The 20,096-nt window shown below is 44.5% G+C and overlaps 1 protein-coding gene across 6 annotated transcripts in view; it reads left to right on the top strand.

Moving 5' to 3' along the window:
* The window catches only part of LOC100701441 (calmodulin-binding transcription activator 1), a 55,936-nt gene that overhangs the window by 22,829 nt on the left and 13,011 nt on the right, over nucleotides 1–20,096 (top strand). For all 6 annotated transcript variants that reach the window (XM_013269165.3, XM_019358768.2, XM_005469312.4 and 3 more), the window contains exons 4-9: nucleotides 8,181–8,248; nucleotides 10,910–11,045; nucleotides 13,142–13,213; nucleotides 15,112–15,265; nucleotides 16,675–18,536; nucleotides 19,773–19,899. In XM_013269165.3, coding sequence (XP_013124619.1) covers nucleotides 8,181–8,248; nucleotides 10,910–11,045; nucleotides 13,142–13,213; nucleotides 15,112–15,265; nucleotides 16,675–18,536; nucleotides 19,773–19,899 — 2,419 coding nt within the window. The remainder of the gene's footprint in view (nucleotides 1–8,180; nucleotides 8,249–10,909; nucleotides 11,046–13,141; nucleotides 13,214–15,111; nucleotides 15,266–16,674; nucleotides 18,537–19,772; nucleotides 19,900–20,096) is intronic.

Here is a 20,096-nt window from a genome sequence, read left to right as displayed (position 1 = left end):
CTAGCACTACATATTCCTCCATCTCCCCGATTCTGTCCTCTTCTTCCTCCTTCTCCTGCCTTGCCCCCCTCGCTGATGTATGGAATGTCTACTCTCATATGGAGTGTGTTTGTAAAAGTCATGGTAATCAAATTTCACTGATTCCCGGGGGATTAAACAAGGTGGCATTTGTGTGTATGTGTGTGCGAGTGCGTTCTGTCTCTCTGCATATACACTATTAGCTGTGCACTAAGTTGTTTATTGTAGTGCAGCTGTGTCATTAGTCTAAGACCAGCTCAGCTGTAATATATCATCCATCATCTTGTACTCCAAGGAGGCAACTATATATGGGATGGCAATGCTGCATTTGCATACTGGCAGAGCATATACTGTGCTTTAATTGATTCAATATGCAGTATAAAGCGGATGAAGGGGACATTATAAACACCTAAAGGCAGAGCATCTCACTTGTCTCAGCTGCATCTTGACCAAGTCACAGAGATTAAAAGTCTTGTTTTCTGGATTGTGTGTCTGACTCAGACACTCACAATAACAATATTGTTTGCTTATTTGAAATCAACCCTAACACTTGAGGCAAAATCACTCTCTTTCAAAAATGAGATGATTACCGAGTGGAAGTAATCGCTCATGACTGCTGCAAACATGGCGGCAGCAAGATTTCCCACCCACAAAACAGGTATTACTTAGCCTAGGTGCACAATTACCTATTGTTGAAAGTATATATGTTCTGGCAGTATGGTTATAAGTAGCTAGCAAGTTTTAACTAGGTTCAACACACAACTTCAGCCTCATTTTTTTTCTGTGAGACTCTAAGCTACAATTTCTGCCTGCTCTTAGGTGTTATTGCATGTTGAACTAGAAAGTCACACCCCATTACAGTTCATATGAGGTGGAAAGTTAGGAGGACAGCCTGGAAGGCAATGACTGATGTCTGTGTGCCTTTGAATCTCTAAAAGTGCATTAAATTAGCAAATATTATATAGCTTTGGCAGAAGTATTTGCAACAAAGCCAACCAAACTTAAGTAAACTCAGTGTCTCCATAGACAAAGAAAATATGCTTGCTGTCAGATATAAACCATAAAATTTTGCTGAAGTTTCTCTTCCCGATATATACATATATATATAGATATAGATATAGATATAGATAGATATACATGCACATAGCTTGCATTATGTAGCGGTAAGAGTTAAAGATAGCACACCTTCTTTGGCGCCCACTGCATGAATCACAGTACTTGAAGAGAAGGTGATGACTCTGGGCTCTACCTTGCATTATGTATCTTTACTGTAAATATAGTGTGAAGAGGAGCCCCTTTGGATCTAGTGTTACACTGTACTGCAAACTATTAACTTCTACAGCATCCTGCAGTTCACGTAATTTGTTCGAGATATGTATACTCTGTCCCTGGTGTTATAGTTTAATACAAATTGAAGTGCTGGAAAAAATTCAGGATGGATCTGTACACATCAAGCTGAATTCACAATGATACAAATCCATACTTTTTACCACAAGACGCTGCCCAAATTCTGCTGACTCCAGATTTGTGTTTATACCTTTGCTCAGTTCAACAAGAAACTGATTCGCTGTCTGAGATCTTTAAAAAAAATAAGCAATAATAATTTATTTAGCCAAAGAAGAAAATGTTCATTTTATTAAATTGAAGTTGCAGTAAAAAATGAATTCTGTGGGGACGATGGTTAAATTAAATTCTCCATCTTGATTCTATTGCTTGTGGTATTGCTTAATTGTGAGTAATCAAAGCAGTTGTCCAAGTGAAAGCACATAATTTGGTTACATTTGAAAAAAAAGTTTGATTTCTTAGCAAGAAGTGAGTTTTGCTCTCTCTCTCCCTCACTCTTTGAAGCGCGAGCTGGCAATCATCAGAACTGGGAACACATTGGGGACTGTTTTATTAAACCATGTGAAAGGTACATTACATTTTGCAATACCCTGAAAGAGTGAGCGCAGGTCCACAGCCCAGGGCTTCGTCCTAGGCAGAGACAGATCAAACTGCACAACAATGGAAGCCAGTGAGCAGAGCTGGGTTGATAACCTTTCATGTTTACTTTTGCTTATGATTGTTATGACTCCACCTGCCCGTCTCCCAGATTGAAGCCTCCAGCTCTATTGTCAGTAGAAAAGATAAACTCGAGATTGCAAGCAATTTGTACATCTGTAAATTGATGCTTGTCTTTGGCAGCTTGTTTTTGAGCATTGAGGAGAGTTAAATATGCATGACTTCAACATGGGTGGCTCCCAAGTTTTCTTTTTTTCTTCTTCTCAACCAAATGACATGAAATCTTTATTTGTTAGAAACAAACAGAAGTCTGAATTGATTTAGATTTAGATTTTGATCTCCACGTGAGATCCAGGAGCTAACTAGATTTGTTTGTTTTTTCTGAAATGGAGCTACAGTCATATTTACCGAGCGTGCGTGCGCGCACACACACGTACTGAACAGGTGCGCAAACACACGTGCATGCAGACACACATGCACGCACGTATGCTCCCATCTTTAGTCGGTTGAGAAGGAGACAAACCTAAAGATCGCCACAGAGACCCATCTTTCAAATTTATTCATTAAACTCCCAAATGCTCCCCTTAACGAATGTAATTAGAATATGGTAATGAGAGAGGGCTGAACCAGGGAGTGTTATAATACGCTTAGCAGCACAGAGGGAGAGATGAGGAGGGGGGGGAGAGAGAGACAGAGAAGGAAATAGAGTAAGGGAGTAAGACGAAAGAGAAATAGAGAGGCTGACTGACAGGGTGCCAATTTATGTCTTGTTGTAAACAAGTATTTATGCCAATGAGAGGTGGCACACACTTTCTTTCACTCTCTCTCGCTCCCAGTCTCTCAGTTTCTCTCTCTGTCTCTCTTTCTCTCCTTCCTTATCATACTAAACCTCCTCAATAACAATAACATCAACAATAGCAGAGCAGAGATCACCCTCCGAGGGAAGAATGACTCACAACGAGAAGAGGCATCAGGGGTTAACACAACCACTGGGGACTCCTTCAGTGAGACACCCCCACCCCCCACCGACCCGCTGCTGCCACCAAGTCGCTTTCTCTTCTTAAAAAAAAGAAAAAAAATCCCACTGCTAAATGCGCTTTCATCATTCGAAATTTCAAATATCCGTCTGTGTGTGCAAGTGTGTATGTGTCTGAGCACCCTTTCCTGGTTAACTTTGCGGGAGTTTTTGAGGACTCTGACAAGCTTTATCCAAGACGCCCTAACGCGGCGGGGTTCCTGGCATTGTGTTTGACACCACACACCTGTTGCCGTCTTTGATGTGCTCACCCCCCCTGCTGAGAGAGTGGGGGCCGTCTCCTCAAATGCAAATGCAAGGCAAGAGGAAGAGGACAGGTAAGGTGCGCAAGAGAGGGGAAGTCTTAGAAAAATATGATTGATGTTCCCCCAGTGGATCGAGGCTGTCTCTTCTTCGCTCTCAGGTCTCCACTAAAAGAGTTTGTGCTACTTTCAATACCGTCAGTGGGTGTGTGTGTGTGTGTGTGTGTGTGTCTGTGTGTGTGTGTGTGTTGCCACCTTCACCGTTTGGACCTCTGTAAATTTGGAGGGAAGGGTGATGAGAGGGAGATGAGAAAATCAGGGGGGAAAAAAGGCAGAAGAAGGTGAGCTGTGGGAATGGGAGAGGTGGGAGGAAAGTAAAGAGGTCAAACCAAAAAGGAGATGGAGTGAAGGAGAGGGGAGAGAGACTTTTTCATTACAAAGCCATCACTCACATGCGCAGCAGCCACTACATACTCTCAGACTCTTCAGAGACTAAGCCTCCGCGTTGTGTGTGTGTATACACTTGTTCATGCTTGTGCATCCTTCCATGTATATTTTTGACATGGGGGATATTTTTGGGTGCACGCATGTCTGAGTGTGAGCGTATGCGCCTGCGCGTGAATGCTGCGAGAGCTGGGGTGAGACAGAGATGAATGCGATGCACATGTCTCTTTCCCAACCAGGTGACAGAGGCGGGCCCCCACTGAAGGTCAGACCTTATCCCTCAATGATAGCCCAACATTAAATATGTATATATGTGTGTGTGTGTGTGTGTGTGTGTGTGTGTGTGTGTGTGTGTGTGTGTGTGTGGGTGTATGCACCCAGTTTTGTTTCATCTTTAGGACCTTCACCATTGTACACACCAACCTTGTTGGCACCACTGTTCTTTTTTGGGAACAGAAGCCCAGCTTTTAATGGGATTGTGGTTAAGTTAAGTGTTTTGGTTAGACTTCGAGGATAGCGGCATAAACTTGTGTGTCTGTGTGTGTATGTGTGCAGCTGTGTGTTTGTCTCGCAGTGTGTGTCACTGAGAGAACAGGAGGATAGGCAGACAAAGCCAGGACTAGTTTTGTTTTTATATATTTATTTTTGTATACAAGCGACTTTGTGTATTAACGGCCCATTTGTATGCGTGTGTGTACAAGTCTTTTATGTCCATGGCCGTGCATGTGTTTGTTACTCAGTGTGTGATGAGGTGTTTATATGATAAACACAAGGCAAGCTTGAGAGGAATTCTGATCAGGGGCTTTGCAACAGTTGTTATGGAAACAGCATTAAGCAGTTGTATTAGCCAGTGGAGGTAATATAAAGGCTGTTGAAAGTAACACACTGTGGGGAGAGAGGCAGTTTGGGAATATAATACAAACTACACATTATTGCTCCGGTTTACAATAGACTTGATGAAATTTTATTGTGTGGCTAGAACAGAACAAAATTATCCTCGTCATAAGTCATTGTCTGTCTCTCTGTTCGCACCACACATTTTAATTAGCCAGGTTAGAGAACACAGTGCAAACAAGACATTATTGGTCTGGTTTACAATAGACTTCACATCATTAATGTCAGCTTAAGGCAAAGCCTAACTTAGTCTGCATTCGGCTTTCTCTTTGCAACATAATCTTTACTGCAGCTCGAGTCTGCACAAAAAAGCCACCGATGCTCCATGACATTGGTGATTTTTAGAGGTCAGCAACGAGCGTTACACAAAGGGATGCTGAGAGATGAGCCGTGTCACATTTCAGATCACAAATCAAATAGTGTTACGTGTGGATTTAGCGCGAGACAGCCACTGTAATGTGTTTTATACGGTGAAACTTTGAAATAAAAATATATGAAACGGACAAATAATTGATGTATAACATAAATAACACAAATGCTGTATGCTTGCTAAAAGAAAGCAAAATGAACTCTATGAATAGAGTGCCTGTGAACGTCAGGCACTTGTAATGCTAATGCGGTTTGTTTCACCCCCGTCATATGGTATGTATACAAGACTTATCATGCTCAAGGAGAAAGGCAGAGACAAAATTCTGTAGTTGAAAAGGACACTTCAGCTTGTTACCTCCTGTACTGCCAAAATAAACTGCTCAATGCCAGATGATTGCTTTGGTGAGAACCAGCAGCAGCCTTCATTTGAGGCACTTCAAATGGATGTGACAGTTCCAGTTTATAGACAGCTCTGTTTTCCCCCTATCTCTGTCGGGGTGATGCTCATCATTAGACTTCAAACATGCGCACACACATGCTCTCACGCATACACACACACACACGCTAGCCTGTAGCTAGACCCTATAACGGAATCTCCCTGGGGAAAGCTCCTGGATAAGTCTGTTGCTGTGTAGGCGACCCCCCCAACTTCCCCCTCCCTCCTGTGGAAATCTCCTTGAGGCCTGTGAGTGTGTTTGAATGGGTGTGTTTGAATGGGTGTGTGTGTGTGTGTGTGTGTGTGTATTGCTGTCTGTCTGCTGTTCTGTACATGCCAGTTTCTTGGAGGGAGATGGTCTCAGTGATGCATGAGTGGGAGGCTGATTTCCCTAACTGCATCACTCGCTCCAATCTAACTTCCCACTTATGCTCTCTGCTTTGTTAGATACTTCTTAAGTAACTCTGTCTCTTTCTCAGTTTCTCTCACACACAGACAGACAGGAATAGGTGTGTGTTGGGAATAGTGCGCGTGTGTGTGCATTCAGGCAGGCCTGTCGTGATGTATTATTACGTAGACTCGCACAGACATGCAGAATGTCTGGGTTTCTAGAGTAGATCCCTTGAGGAAGATACTCGTCCCTGTCCGTGTGTCTGACATAGCTAACATGCACGCACACGTGCGCCTGCGCGTACACACACACACACACATGCACACAGAGTATTCCTAAAGGGTCAGTGTGTCACCATCACCAGGCATGCTCAAAGCACTCCATCACTGCTTTCTACTGGGACAATAACAGTGACTTCCTGAGGTTCGACCTTCACCGTCTCACTTCTGTCACTCCTCACACGGGTGAGCGTGAGAGCTGTTGAGGGAGTGAGCAGCAGTGTGTGTGTGTGTGTGTGTGTGTGTGTGTGCGCAGTGTGAAAGTGTATGTGTGTGTGGGTGTGTTTTAGAGTGTGTCAGGCGGCCGTTTCAGCTGACTCTTCTGTTTCTAGCTTTTTTAATGGCTCTTATGGGGCAGGCCTTTAATTGCAAGTCTCTCTCCCTCCTTCTTAATCCTCCCATCCTTCTGTCTCTCCCAGCCCCTTGTCTCCTCTCTTCTTCTCCTCTCTCCTCCCGCCTCCCACTGGCTGACAGTCACTAGGGGGGCACGAGTGCCTGGCCGAAGCTGTGGAGGCCATATAGGATATTGACTTGCTGCGGAGTGGTTTGGGAGGAGGAGAGGTGGCTGCCTGTCACAGCTAATGAATAGATGCATAAATGAATGAGGCACTCCTTTTGCGTTTGTGTGTGTGTGTGTGTGTGTGTGTGTGTGTGTGTGTGTGTGTGTGTGTGTGTGTGTGTGTGTGTGTGTGTGTGTGTGCGCGCGCGCGCGCGTGTGCATGCGTGTGTGTGTGTCTGTTGTTTGTGCCTAGCTTTGGCTGAAAATGTGCCTGTGTGCATCCAACCCAACCATGACTCGGAGCAGTTTTATGTGCCTGAAACAGACAGACAGACATTAATAGTGGCCAGCTTGAGAGTGATAATTATTAAGGGTGTGATAACAGCCCAGCCTACACATACACATGCACACATAAACACACATAAATGTAGGATGAGGCAGTAAGGGGTTGGAATGAGAGGAACGAATGGGGTACATAAAAAAATAAAAACAATCCAGTTAAGTGCAAGCACCCTTCAGCTGATCCCCCCCCCAATCTCGTCTGATCGGTGTGGAGCTAAAGTACTCTCTTGCCAAACTGGGACAAATACCTAAACACACACACACACGTGGAGAAAGAGGCAGAGGAGGTCTGGAGAGGAGACTGTTGATCTGAGGGGGCAGATGAAGGAGTGCTGGAGTGTTGATGTCTTCTTCACTATTGCTTTGTGCCACATTTCAAACACTGATTGCCTTAAGAGGACAATTTACATTTCACAGTCTTTCACAACAAGTGGGTGAGAAGGGAGTCGGGGAAAGATAGAGAAAGAACGATGTTTCAAGGAGGAAGTCAGGGGTTAGAGGGTTCACCGAGAGAAAGGAAAAGGCGATGCTGCGTGAGCGACTAAAAAGCAGGAGGTATAAACAAGAGTTTCTTTTGGCTTCATCTCTGTGTGTATGTGTGTGTGTGTACGGGCGTTTTGTTTTTCCTTACTCTTGGTAGAATGCACCTGTACGATTTGAACTTTCTTTTTCCTTATTGGATTCATTTGAGTGTGGAAGAAGAATAGAAGTTGTGTGGAGAGGAGAGCTGAGGAGATGAAAAGAGAGCCAGAGGAATTAAGAATCGAGTTAGGAGCGAGCTTTATCTGCCGGGAAACTGTGAAACTGCCAAGTACAAGAAAACTTTTCCTATCAGCGCACTCTCTCAGCTAGTGTATAGGTCTGCACACACACACCCACCCCCACCCAACCCCTGTGCATGTGTGTGTGTTTATGTAGCATGTGTGTGTGTTTAGGAGATAGCTTTTCCTCCCCAGTGGAGGGAAACATCGGTGTGTCAGTGAGTGTGATTGGTTGTTGGCCCTGAGGGTCTGTCCTCTATATCTGTCTTCTGACTGGCTGCACTGTGACCAATCAGACGCCCAGACCTCACCGTGGCAATCAAGATAGTGACACGCTCTCTGTGGGCATCAGCAGGTCATCTGGAAATACCTGTTATGTTTTATCTCTCTGTGACACACACACACACACACTGATACACACACGCACACACACCAATATAACCTTTCTGCCTTGTCTCTGTCTCTCTAGGAAATTGCTGCATATCTCATCACTTTTGAGAAACACGATGAGTGGCTGACGACGTCGCCGAAAACCAGGTGAGGGGAGAGAGAGCAGACAATGATTTCCACACACGTACAAAAACACAGTATCGCTCAATCAGTCAGTGGCTCACGTTGGTTTAATCTCAATGACTGAGCGCCTCTGTTTGATTAAAACATTAGTGATGTACGTCGACTGTCTCCAAAGGGTCCTTCTAGCCGGCCTGCTCTACATGTAGAGAATGCTCCAGAACATGCTTGGACTGTAAAGCACCTAGTCAGCTGGAAATGGAGTATTAATGAATGTAAATGTATTAGGATAAGTGATGTATAATTCAGATGAGTGAGGGTGAGGGGGGTTTGTGTATATAAGATGGGGTGTGAACAGGGATTCACATGCCAGAACTGAATATTCATCGATCCGAATGAGCCATAAGGAGCTCTTTTCCTAGAATGGGGAGAGGTTATAGCTAGGAAAGTGGGTAGGAAAAAGAGGAAGAGAAAATAAAAGACTGAAGGAAAGGGCAGTGTGAATTATTGATAAATCACCTTATTGACATTTACTCTAGTTAATACAGATGTAAGTAGAGGACTGAAAGAGAATGAAAAATGACAGAGACGGGGAAGCAAGAAAGGAAAGAAGAAAGAAAAGTAAAGTAAAGTTAAGGAAGTGAAATGGTCACCCCCGTGGCCCCATTTCTGATTACTGACACCGCTGAAAGCCCCAGGATATGCCTCTGCGCTCCTATTGTGCCAGCTAAAGGACTCTTCTCGGGAGCAGCCGGAGGCCAGCAGCACAGTTTATGTTGTGGATGGATTTCTCATTGATTGGTTGTGCTGCCGTATAGCCTCAGTCTCCCAGCAGCAGCAGCAGCAGCAGTCATATTGGTGTTATTGAGCAGCAGTTAGATATAATCCCATTTACACATGACATGAGGCACGATTAGAACAGATTACACCTAATCCCATCAGATGGAAAGATCAGCTAACGGGGCCCGTGACATTTACGTGTAGCCCATGTGTTTTTGTGCGTGCACGTGCACGCTCGTGCGTTTGCATCCATAAGTGTGCATGTGTTTGCACACTTGTGGGGGGTCGATATTAAGATAACAATCAATGACCTTCATTTCTCCCCCTTGACTGAAATACCTCATTTGTTCAGTGTAATGAACTCCTCCTTCTCTCCTCCCTTACCGGATTTACCCACTCTGTCTCTTTATTGTGGCGTTTTTGTTTTGTTTCTTTTTTTCCCACTTTCCTCGCAATCGCTGTTTTTTGCTCTGCTACACCGTGGAACAGTGGAAAAGCTTTTTATATCCCACACATCACAGCCTAGTTACAATCAATAGCATTTATGTCTGCTTGAATCAGAGGGTTCGTGAGCAGTACGGGCACCATCCACGCGCCCCTGTCGCCACACACACACACACACATGCACACATACATATGATCCCGTGCGCATGTGTCGCCCACACACACACACGCACACACATCTGATCTCATCCATCTTCTCCATAACATAATTAGAATCAGCAGCTCTAAGATGACTCACGCTGCTCGAGACAGAGACTAAACTCGGCTTTGATGGGAGGGTGGGGGTCTCCACTCCACTAAGAAACTGGCAGGCTCACCCCCCAAAACAGAACAGATTTAAGGTGTCAAAGAAAATCAGCTCAAAGTAAATTCAATTTCGCTGCTCACAGTGTTCTGAGTAAATTGCAATCATCTAAGTCCATATACATATATGAGAAGGAAAGGAAAGAAAAGGAAAGGAAAGGAAAGGAAAGGAAAGGAGAGGAAAGGAAAGGAGATTAGATGAAAGGAGAAGCACAGGTTAAGATAGCAGCAAAGGGAACAGATGAGATGAGCAGATCAGAAAAAGTGGAGGGGAGAATGGGGGAACCAAAGAAGCCTTAAAAGAGAAAATGAAGAGATGGTGTGATAACAGGGATAAAGACTAGAGGTTGATGAAGACGAGGACAGTAAGAGGAGGTGTATGAACGTGTGTTTGTGTGCATGTGACTGCGAGAGAAAGAGCGAGAGAGCATTCGTGAGTATATGTTAGTTTATTGATTGTTAACGCGTCTGTTCTCTCTCTGTTGCGGTGAGATAAGGCAGAGAAAGCATTTTTCAGTGTCCTACACACACACACACACACACACACCTGTCCTTAATGTTTGAAAGTGTAATGATTGATTGCTGAGTAGCAGGTTTGACATTGAGCCCAAAGAACGCACGGCGGTAGGTCCTGCCACCTTTGATATCGCTATAGCATCTGTGTCTCACGTGTACGTGTACATGCATGGCTCCTGGTGTGCGCCCGTGTGTTTCTGTGTGAGCATCCTGATAGGTGTATATAGAATGGGAGCTTAGAGGCCAATGTTCCTGCCGTGCCAATAAATCACCCTACTAAAATATTAACATGTAGGAGCCGGAGTCTATGTATGAGTGGGGAGGGAGCACATGAGACCAGCTCACTTGACTGTGGGAGAGTAACGCTGACGTCACTGTGTACACCAAGAACATGTTTTTTTTCCTTGTTTTTTTCTTGTTTGAGTTGAGCAATGCAGAAGTTTTTGGGTATCCAGCACAAAACTCATGTTCTGTTCAGTATCCCAGAGAGCTGCGTTGCTGCTAGCTTCAAAGACATTTTAACAAATATTTATTCTGAATGACCAACCTAATACCTGACTACGTCTTTATCCTGTATCCCGTCAGACCTCAGAATGGCTCTATGATCCTCTACAACCGTAAAAAGGTGAAGTACAGGAAAGATGGGTACTGCTGGAAGAAAAGGAAAGATGGCAAGACCACCCGAGAGGATCACATGAAGCTGAAAGTCCAGGGAGTAGAGGTGAGAGGCTGCAGTGGAAAAACAAGTCGATGATCTTGTTTGCCGCTGAGTGTGGTTTCACTGCCAATCTTGTCTCTAACTCACTCTCCTTCACTTGGAGGGGCCACATACGTGTAGCACAAACGAACACACATGCCGAAGCTACAGGCCACTTTGTGACCTGGGAGCAAGTGGTGCCAATCTTTCATTCTCTCCCTTCCTCCTCCTGTCCCTGTCTCAATCCCTCCCTCTGTCTCCCCTCTCTCTCCCTCTCTCTCTCTGTGAAGGATAAGAGTGTGTTTGGCCTGAGGCCAGGAATGATGTCAATGCCTCCTTCAGCAGAACAGAGAGGGGTATCGATCCAGTCTCAAGGCAGCGTCTGTGTGTGTGCGAGTGAGTGTGTGTGTGTTTGAGTCACATCAGCTAGCTCAAAAATTGATTATTCAGCAGGAATATACCAAGAGGTGAGAGGAGTGAGCATGCATGTGTCAGAAACAGAAAGAATGATTTGGAATGGGGAGCGAAGGAGGAGGCACATGGATCCTTGTGGAGGGCTCAGTAGTTTTGCATTAAAGGAGAGCTGGAGACACAGACGTAAAAGGAATAATTGAGATCAAGTATTCCCTTTTGCAACTCACAGCTCCACGCTCACGTCCCATTTCACATGCATTTCCCTGCAAATGTTCATGGATGCACCCTCAAACACATACACAAGGCAGCCGCTTCTCTCCCTGGTACTTGGTCAGTAATTGTTTATGTCACTGTTTCCCGTGACCCCTCAAGCAAGTAAGTAAGTAAGCAGTGTGTTGAGCACGGGAATGAGGGAACGAGGAAAGCAGCGAGATGAGCAGAGGGAGAGGAGCAGGAGGATGGGGAGCGGCAGGAAGCATGAGAGGAAAAACATAACCCTGGATGGAGAGCCTCCTCATATCGAATGGAAATATATGGAAATGCACTCTGCCTTTGGCAAAACACACTTTAGATAGAGGGCTGGCTACTTCTGAGAAGAGGCAAAATGGCGAGAAAATACAAGTGTGTGTGTGTGTATATGAAAAAAGAAAACAGGACAAGTTTTAACTGTGGATTATATACTGCCTGATTGCTGAGTATTTGTGTTTGTGTGCAATTTTGTCTGCAAAAACAACCACTTTATGTGCTGCATGTGGGTGTGATCATGTGGGTGTGTGATTCTTGATTGTACTGCGTGTGTTGACCTTGATAGAAGGCTTTTCTGCCATCATTTCATCCTTCTTCTGTCAAAAAAAAGCTCACTTCATTAAGGCCGGGTATTGATTCCTCGATACATTTTGAGTATTGACTAAAAAGTTTCCACTGCGCAGATGATCAAAAACTGTCAAAAGCTCCAAACTGGAGTCTGACTTAATCCACGGTCAGACTCTATATCTTGTTCACGTATTCTCTAAGATAAGATGTTTACTGGTGCAAGTCTTTTTTTTGTTGTGATTGTTCTGTTGCAAAACAATTTCATATTCTTTAACTTCAGGTATTACAAAATCATATTGCAGTTTGTTTCGGCAGGTTTGAGAAATCTCAGCTGTTTTACTGGCACCAGTTTGCACTATTTTGTACATGCACTATGTCAGCATCCCGCCCTGGATGAAGTCCATACCAAACCCCGCTTTTTGTCATAGTTTCCACGCTGAGGCTCCACTCACACTTTATGCTTTGCTCTCCTCCTCCTCCTCGTCTTCTTTGTCCCCTTTACTGTTGCTGATCTGTCTTGCAACGTCTGTAAGCCGACAACATTGTAACTTTTTGTGAATTCCAAGTGGGTTATGCCTAGTCTTGCAGAGGCAGTAAATTTCACAATCTCTTGTGCTATAATTGTCAGCATCAGATTTATGGTATTTTAGAAAAGACATTAGGAAAAAACGCATACAGCATGTTTGCAATTTAGTTTTAGCACCGCAATCAATACAACCTAAGTGGGTATAACCTAAGTTCTCCTCTCCTGTTCTGTCCTTCAATGTCTTCTCCCCCTCTCTTCTCCTTTTTCGTTTTTGTCTTGCTTCCGCCATCCTCCTTCTTTTCTCGTTAACCAATGTAATCTCTTTTCCTCTCCTCTCCTCTCCTCGCCTCTCCTCTCCTCTCTCTAGTGTCTGTATGGCTGCTACGTCCACTCCTCCATCATCCCCACCTTCCATCGTAGATGCTATTGGCTGCTGCAGGTAAGCCCGCTGCCCTTTCCCACCTTTCCTTATCGCACAGCATTTATACACATTTAAAATAAACCTTTAAAAAAAGATTTCAAAGTGTTGTGATGACTTGTTATTACTTGTCATTTAAAGCACCATAGATTTGTCATTTTGGGGCTATTTCCCCTCCCATTATGGCCACTCCATGGCATTTATTTCAGCTGTGTTAGTTTTTATTTAACATTCTACCTAAAAAAGACTGCTAGAAATTATGTAGTATATCATTAGTTTTACACAGAGCTTCACCTGTTAAATTTTCAAAACAAAACACTAAGCTAAACCATAAAGCAGCAATAAAAGTCCTCCTCTTCTGAATTAATGAGGCAGACTCGGACTGCTGGAAATACTGTCACAAAACTGGGCTCCTAATAAAACTTAATGTTGTTTAGCCAAAAGGAGTTTCCTACACACACAATTAGACCGCTGGACTACACCTAGAATAGGCTCGGCATCTATAGCGGGTCATATACAATGCCATGCCTTGCAGAGCGGTAAAAACATTTCCTCTCCAGAAGTTGACTGTAACTTCCTCGAGCACAGTGTGATGCCTAACACTGAGACTCGATGCTCATGGCGAGCATGAAGGACTCAGCCACTAGTCTCCATGTGGTCCTCTCCAAGAAAACACCCCGAAGCTACAAACAACACACACACAACCTGCTCTCACGAACTCGCACGCACACACAGACTCACGTACAGATGTCTACTGTGTATGAAAGCGTGTTGCTTTTCAACAGAGACGTTGGACTCACTCTGCTGCTCATGTGAGAGACAGCAGAGAGCAGCATTTGTGTGCACGCTCCCCACGCACACCCATACAGGTCTCACTCTCTCTTTTGGGACATATAGTCACCAGGACCTCATCATCTTCAGATGGCAGGTTACATGATTCATCATAACATGCCTGCATACATTTATATACTCGTCCTCTGTCTCTCTGCCCATTTGAAAGAAAATAATGATTGAATATCAAGCTATGGAAATGTAAAATATGGAAATGTATACTTATTTATTCATTCATTTCCAGAATTTCCTGCATAATTTGTCACATTAAATTTACAAGACAATTTCAGCCATCAGCGTAAATTGAACATGCCCTTACCCGATACATTTTTTTGCAACACGCCCCACTAGTTAGACTGTCGTGGTCTCCGGTTTTGAAGGGAAATTTGACTTTCTTTATCTTTAATGTGCCATTTTCTGCTCTTTGCACATATATCAAAACACATCAGTGGAAATGGTCATAAATCAGTCTACGAATGCTGTTGCATTGCACAGTGAGGTGCTGTAGCAGCCTACTGTGCTATCCTCTTTCGGAGAGAAAAGTGTTCCACCTCAGCAGGTCCTCCCCTCACCTGAGTCTGTCTACTGAATCTTTCATCAAGAGGAGCTTCTCTCTCTCTCTCTCTCTCTCTCTCTCCAACACACACATACACATACACACATGCAAGTGAATGCACTTGTTGAATCATTCATGGGGTAGAAATTCCATAGGTCTGCTGGTGACCTGCAGTATAGTGAGAATTGTTCTCTTCCTTTGTTTCTCTCTCTATATATAAACGTAACACACACATACATGCACAAACACACATGTAGGCACTGCAGGGTTAGAGAGAGTGATGAGTGAGCTCAGGCTGATAAATCTTTTATGGGCAGGTGAGAGAATCTTATCTGACACGCAATGTCCGACCTCCTCCGTATCCTCCGCTTTCTCTTTCACTTTCCTTATGCACTTCTCCTTCCATCAATCCTGATGTTAATATCTTTTTTTAATTCTCCCCCATAGGTAGGAAAACAGTGAAATCGCTGAAATGATGAGCATAAGCCACAAGTGTGCATGCCTTTGTTTGTGTGTCCTTTCTGTTTGCTAGAACCCAGACATTGTGCTGGTGCACTACCTGAATGTACCGGCGGTGGACGACAGCGGGAAGCCATGCGGCCCTGTCCTCTGCTCCATCAACACCGACAGGAAAGAGTGGGCAAAGTGGAGCAAGGAGGAGCTCATTGGACAACTCAAGCCCATGTGTGAGTTCTCTGTGCATCAGCACTTACACGACCTTCCTCCTACTCTCAGGCACTCAGGTTTTTAGCCCTCGCGCTTTTACTAAATTCGGGAGTGCGACTAACCCCGGGTCAATATCATTCCACTTGTCGTGTTCAAGTAACACCGGCAAAGATGCTGAAGAACCCAGACAAGCATGAAAATGAATCAGTAGACAGTTAGTGTGGAACATCTAAAGCAAAGACCGTTTGGTTCACTGGCTTGTTTTTATCTTTGGCAGCAGAATGGAGCCCCGTCTGGAGCTGTGCCATCACTTTTCAAAAGAGACAACAGGTGTTGCAGCAGTTCATTGTTGATCCTACGAGGGGTTCGCTGTTGCACTGAAAAGAAATATGTGATGTAACTGAAGCAGCTCACTGTTTAGTTCCTCGTTGTAAATCAGTGATCCAAAAAAGAAGAGTGGAGGTGCCAAAACATGCTTTAAGATATTAATAACTACATTATGTTGATTAACATGTGAACAAATGATATGTATCGTCATTAAAAAGAATCTTGTTCTTTAAAAATCCATTGTAGTAAGAGATATCTGCTACATATTTTCAGGCTTTATGCAGTTATTTATATATGTATATATTTTTTGATGGCTCCAACAGTCAACGCCATGCTGCCACCTAGAGGCAGATACAAATTGCAACCACTAAATTGAGGGATTGAGGGAAAGAAGACAGGGATGCCTGAAATATCCATCATGTATTATTCATAAATGAGCATCAGGGAGTAGATAACTCCAGTACACACACTAGCGCACATATACACACACACAGATCTAATCGCACCCATCTTTTGATCTGCATTGGAGGGGCAAATAAGGACAGCTGCCCAAAACTAAGTGGCTTGTTGACTTAAGTACTGCTTCATTTCTTCTTCTCGCTTCTCCACATGTCCTAATTTGTTCACACAGCTCTCTGCCTTTTCCCCCTCCCAGCGCTTCTGGTTTGATCACTGGCTTGATCCCTCAGTGGTCAAAGGGGTTTTTATTGGCATTAGACCTCTGACACTTAGACTGGTGTTTGGTGTTTTTTATCCTCTCTGAAAAAATAAGCCGGCTACATACTGAACCTGTAAATGAATACAGCTAGTTTAAAGTTTGGAAATATCTTTGGGTAGTAAATGTCTTGCAAAGTAAGCAAATTGTACATTTAAAGGGTATTTACTTGAAGTTTTCGCAGCAGTTGTATCAGAGTCTTCATGAAGTCAGTTTTCAGTGTAGATTCTGAACACTAGAGGGTGCCATTACACACTCTTAGATGTATGTGAGTTAATACTACAATATGTTACTAGAAAATTTGACCTGAAAGTATGAAAGGACAGAAAATGATGACAAATGTTTGGTTCTTTGTTGATGTTGATGTTTTGTTTTGTTTTCTGCCAGGTGCTGGAAGCAGCCTGCATCAGAAATGTTCCAGTGTCAAGCAGCGCATCATCTCCTCCAAGCAGGAGTCAGGAGCGGCAGCAGGAGGGGGAACTGCAGTCGGTACCAATGTAGCAGCGGGCCAGAGAGCTGAGGAAGCAGATGGCACAGAGGTCCAGAACAGCGACGTGTCAGAGGGTCAGACAGAGCCCAATCCTGGAGGGGGGAGGAGCAGAGCAGGTGGAGGAGAGAGGAGGAATGGCAGGATAACCAAACCCTCCTTACTCCCACAGAGCAGCATGGAGGTGTCTTCTTCTACTTCCACCAACCAGGTGGAGGTCCCTGACACCACCCAGAGCTCCCCGCTGTCAATCACCAGCGACATGGCTGACAGTCCTGCTCTTGCAATTGGAGCGGGCTTATCACAGAGCACAGCTGTGTTCATGTCTGAGGTCACCACGCTCACTGGGGATTCGGTTTACTCCGCTGGCCACACCCACCTGCTGGCAGCTACCCACGACAGTGCCACCGCTGGGATTCTGTTAGCTGTTGCCCCTGAAAACCAGAGATTTGCATCATTTCCTGGTGGAGTAGGATTGGGCGAGGGAGGAGAGTTGGTTCTATCCAGCTCTTTAGACTCTGGTGGAGCAGTCAGCCTTCCTGAAACCACCATGACCTTTGACCCCGATTGCTTCCTCAACAATCCCAAGCAGGGCCAGACATACGGAGGAGGTGGAGGGAAGACTGAGGGCTGTAACGGTGATGATGGAGGCCTCCACTGTTCCTCTAATGGCTTTGTCTACAGCCCAACCCTCGTCAACAACATCAAGACGGAAGCTACACCCCTGGAACAACCGCTGTCCACTCAGAGTAGCTACGTAGGAGAAGGAGCTGGCCTCAGCCCCAGCACCACGCTGGAGCAAATGGATTTCAGTGCCGTCATGTCATCAGCCTGTGTCCCAACCCTGACCCAGCCTTCACACCACCCTTCCCCGAGCCTGTTCCTCCAGTCCTCCTCTCAAACAAGCCAGCCCTCCCAGCTGCAGACCAATGGTACTGAGGCAACCCAGGAATCTGGCGAGGCCCAGGCTTACATAGGCCTGCCCACGGTGCCAACAGACTCTTCAGTTGCCAATGGAGACTCACATACACACCTCCATCAACCCAGGACAGACCAGCAGGCCCTGTGTGCAAGGAATGGGAAAGGATCAGCAGTGGGTTCCTTTCCCCTGACACCGCAGGATACCACTATCGACCAGTCAGGCAGCAGAGGACACCAGGAGGTCGGAGGCCTAGACAAGCCTGCTGAGAATGGGGGAGAGTTACTGCTCAAGAACGGAGATCCTCGTGAAGCTTATGCGAGTGTTGACACCGAGCACTACCTCCATCCCACAGATGACAACGGAGGAGAGGAAGGCGGAGGAGGCGGAGGAGGAGGAGGAGGGGAAAATGAGATCCTTTGTAATGGTGTGAGCTTGTCAGGGGCAAGCAGCTCAGTGGTGGCCAGTCCTCAGTCAATGGCTACAGGCGCCATTGAGGGGGCGCTCTACAGCTCTCCACTTCCTCAGCAAGGTGGGGGGGTGTCAGCTGCAACAGCTGGAGCAGGAACAGCCATCAGTCTGGAAGGCTTTGAGGCTTCTTTTGGAAGCCAGTTTTCTGATCTCATCAATGATTTCATCTCAGTTGAAGGGTCTGGGAATGGGGTCGGGGCAGCTGTCAATGGGGTTCTGATGCCCCAGGAGGGGGCAGCAGGAGAGGAGCAGGGCACAGCACCAGGCCACTTGCAGGGCTCTGAGGTGGAGCAGGGAGCTTTGGGATTGCTCCAGGAGACTGGGAGGCTGTTTGGCGTGACAGACTACTCCCCAGAGTGGTCTTATCCAGAGGTTAGTAAACCCAACTTGATTGTCATTATTTATTCATAATTATTCCCTACAGTGAAATTAGTCTTTGCAGCACATGACTGAAGGTGGCTCGTATGAACGTTAAGCGCTGAAATCATGCTGAGCACAATTTGTACCGCCAGCTTGCTTGTGTGGTCATTAAGGAGACAGAATATTTCAGACTCAGCTGACTGGATTTTGATGAAATTTCAATATTTAACTGATTCTTCAGGATAGCCTCATTAATTTACCCATGTACCATTTCTAATATTCCAGACACCAGTTCTGTGATATAATTACGATAAAAACTTAAGATAAGACTGCATCTTGCTGCCATCATTTCCAAAAGCTATGGCGTACCAAATTTTATGGAGGATTAAAACTGCCAAAATTTAAATTAAAGAAATATCAGAAATTAAGAAACTGGTTTAAATACTGCATAAACTACTTTATAAATTGTAACATAAATTGATATTTTAGTTTTACCTTTATTTTCAATTTAATTACAAAAGGCAAAGGAAATCACTTCAGTTTACATTTTATTAATTGCTTACTGTGTTCACTTTTAATATTGCTTTTCATACATTTAAAAGCATATTTGTATTTATTTAATAACTCCTTTATTTAACTACTTATTATTTTGGCAGTTTTAATCATCCATAAAAGTTTGCTACTGTGTTTTTACAGCTTTCATTTGAATCATCACCAATACATCCTTTTCAAGTTTAGGTTTCCTAAAAAAACAACAACAACAGTTTTCTCCAAAGGCCAGTGATCCATTTTTGCACTAAATGCCTCCTTAATTTGCCAGCAATGATGATCTTTATGTATTGCATTATTTTTAGCTACACTGGCAGGAACACAGAACAGCTTCATTCAGGCAGTTCAAGCTAATTTGCTGCGCTTTGATGTAAGGAGTAGCACAGCCTCTAGGGGTTGCTAGCAGTCACGGATCTGTCATTGCCAAAGTAGCAGGTAGCCTACTTTGTAAATGAAGAAGAATGAAGAAGAAAGCAAATATTTAGGCGCCTGGGTCCCAGACATTTGTCTTAGTTACAGATGGGATTTTTGATAGAAATAAGGCATTCTGCATACTAACACGCATACACACATCAAGTGAAGTGTCTCATTTCTCTAAGACTGTTGTTTAAACTTATACTTGGAGGCAGTGTACTGTGTACACACACAAAAAGCTACGCTGTGTGATATTACTCTGAGACATTTACCTGTCTGCTGCAGGGTGGAGTGAAGGTGCTCATAACAGGTCCATGGTTGGAGTCAAGCAGTGAGTACAGCTGTCTTTTCGACCATATCAGCGTTCCCGCTGCCCTCATTCAGCCCGGGGTGCTGCGCTGCTACTGTCCAGGTAACACACTTGTGCATGTGAAGACTCGGTTTTGTCTGTTTTTTGTTTTGAAAGTCTTGGTATTTCTTTGTGAAGCACTTTGTGATCTTTGTCTTCAGAGGTGCTATATAAATAAAATTTTGCTTTACTTACTTTACTCTCTCACAACTCACACTTTCCTTTATTTATAAATTCAAACCTTGGTCTGACCTTGATAA

The sequence above is a fragment of the Oreochromis niloticus genome, linkage group LG5, assembly GCF_001858045.2.
Source record: "Oreochromis niloticus isolate F11D_XX linkage group LG5, O_niloticus_UMD_NMBU, whole genome shotgun sequence".
Lineage (NCBI taxonomy): Eukaryota > Metazoa > Chordata > Actinopteri > Cichliformes > Cichlidae > Oreochromis > Oreochromis niloticus.
The sequence above is the reverse complement of the archived record's forward strand: the minus strand, read 5'-3'. Positions and strand labels throughout refer to the sequence as shown.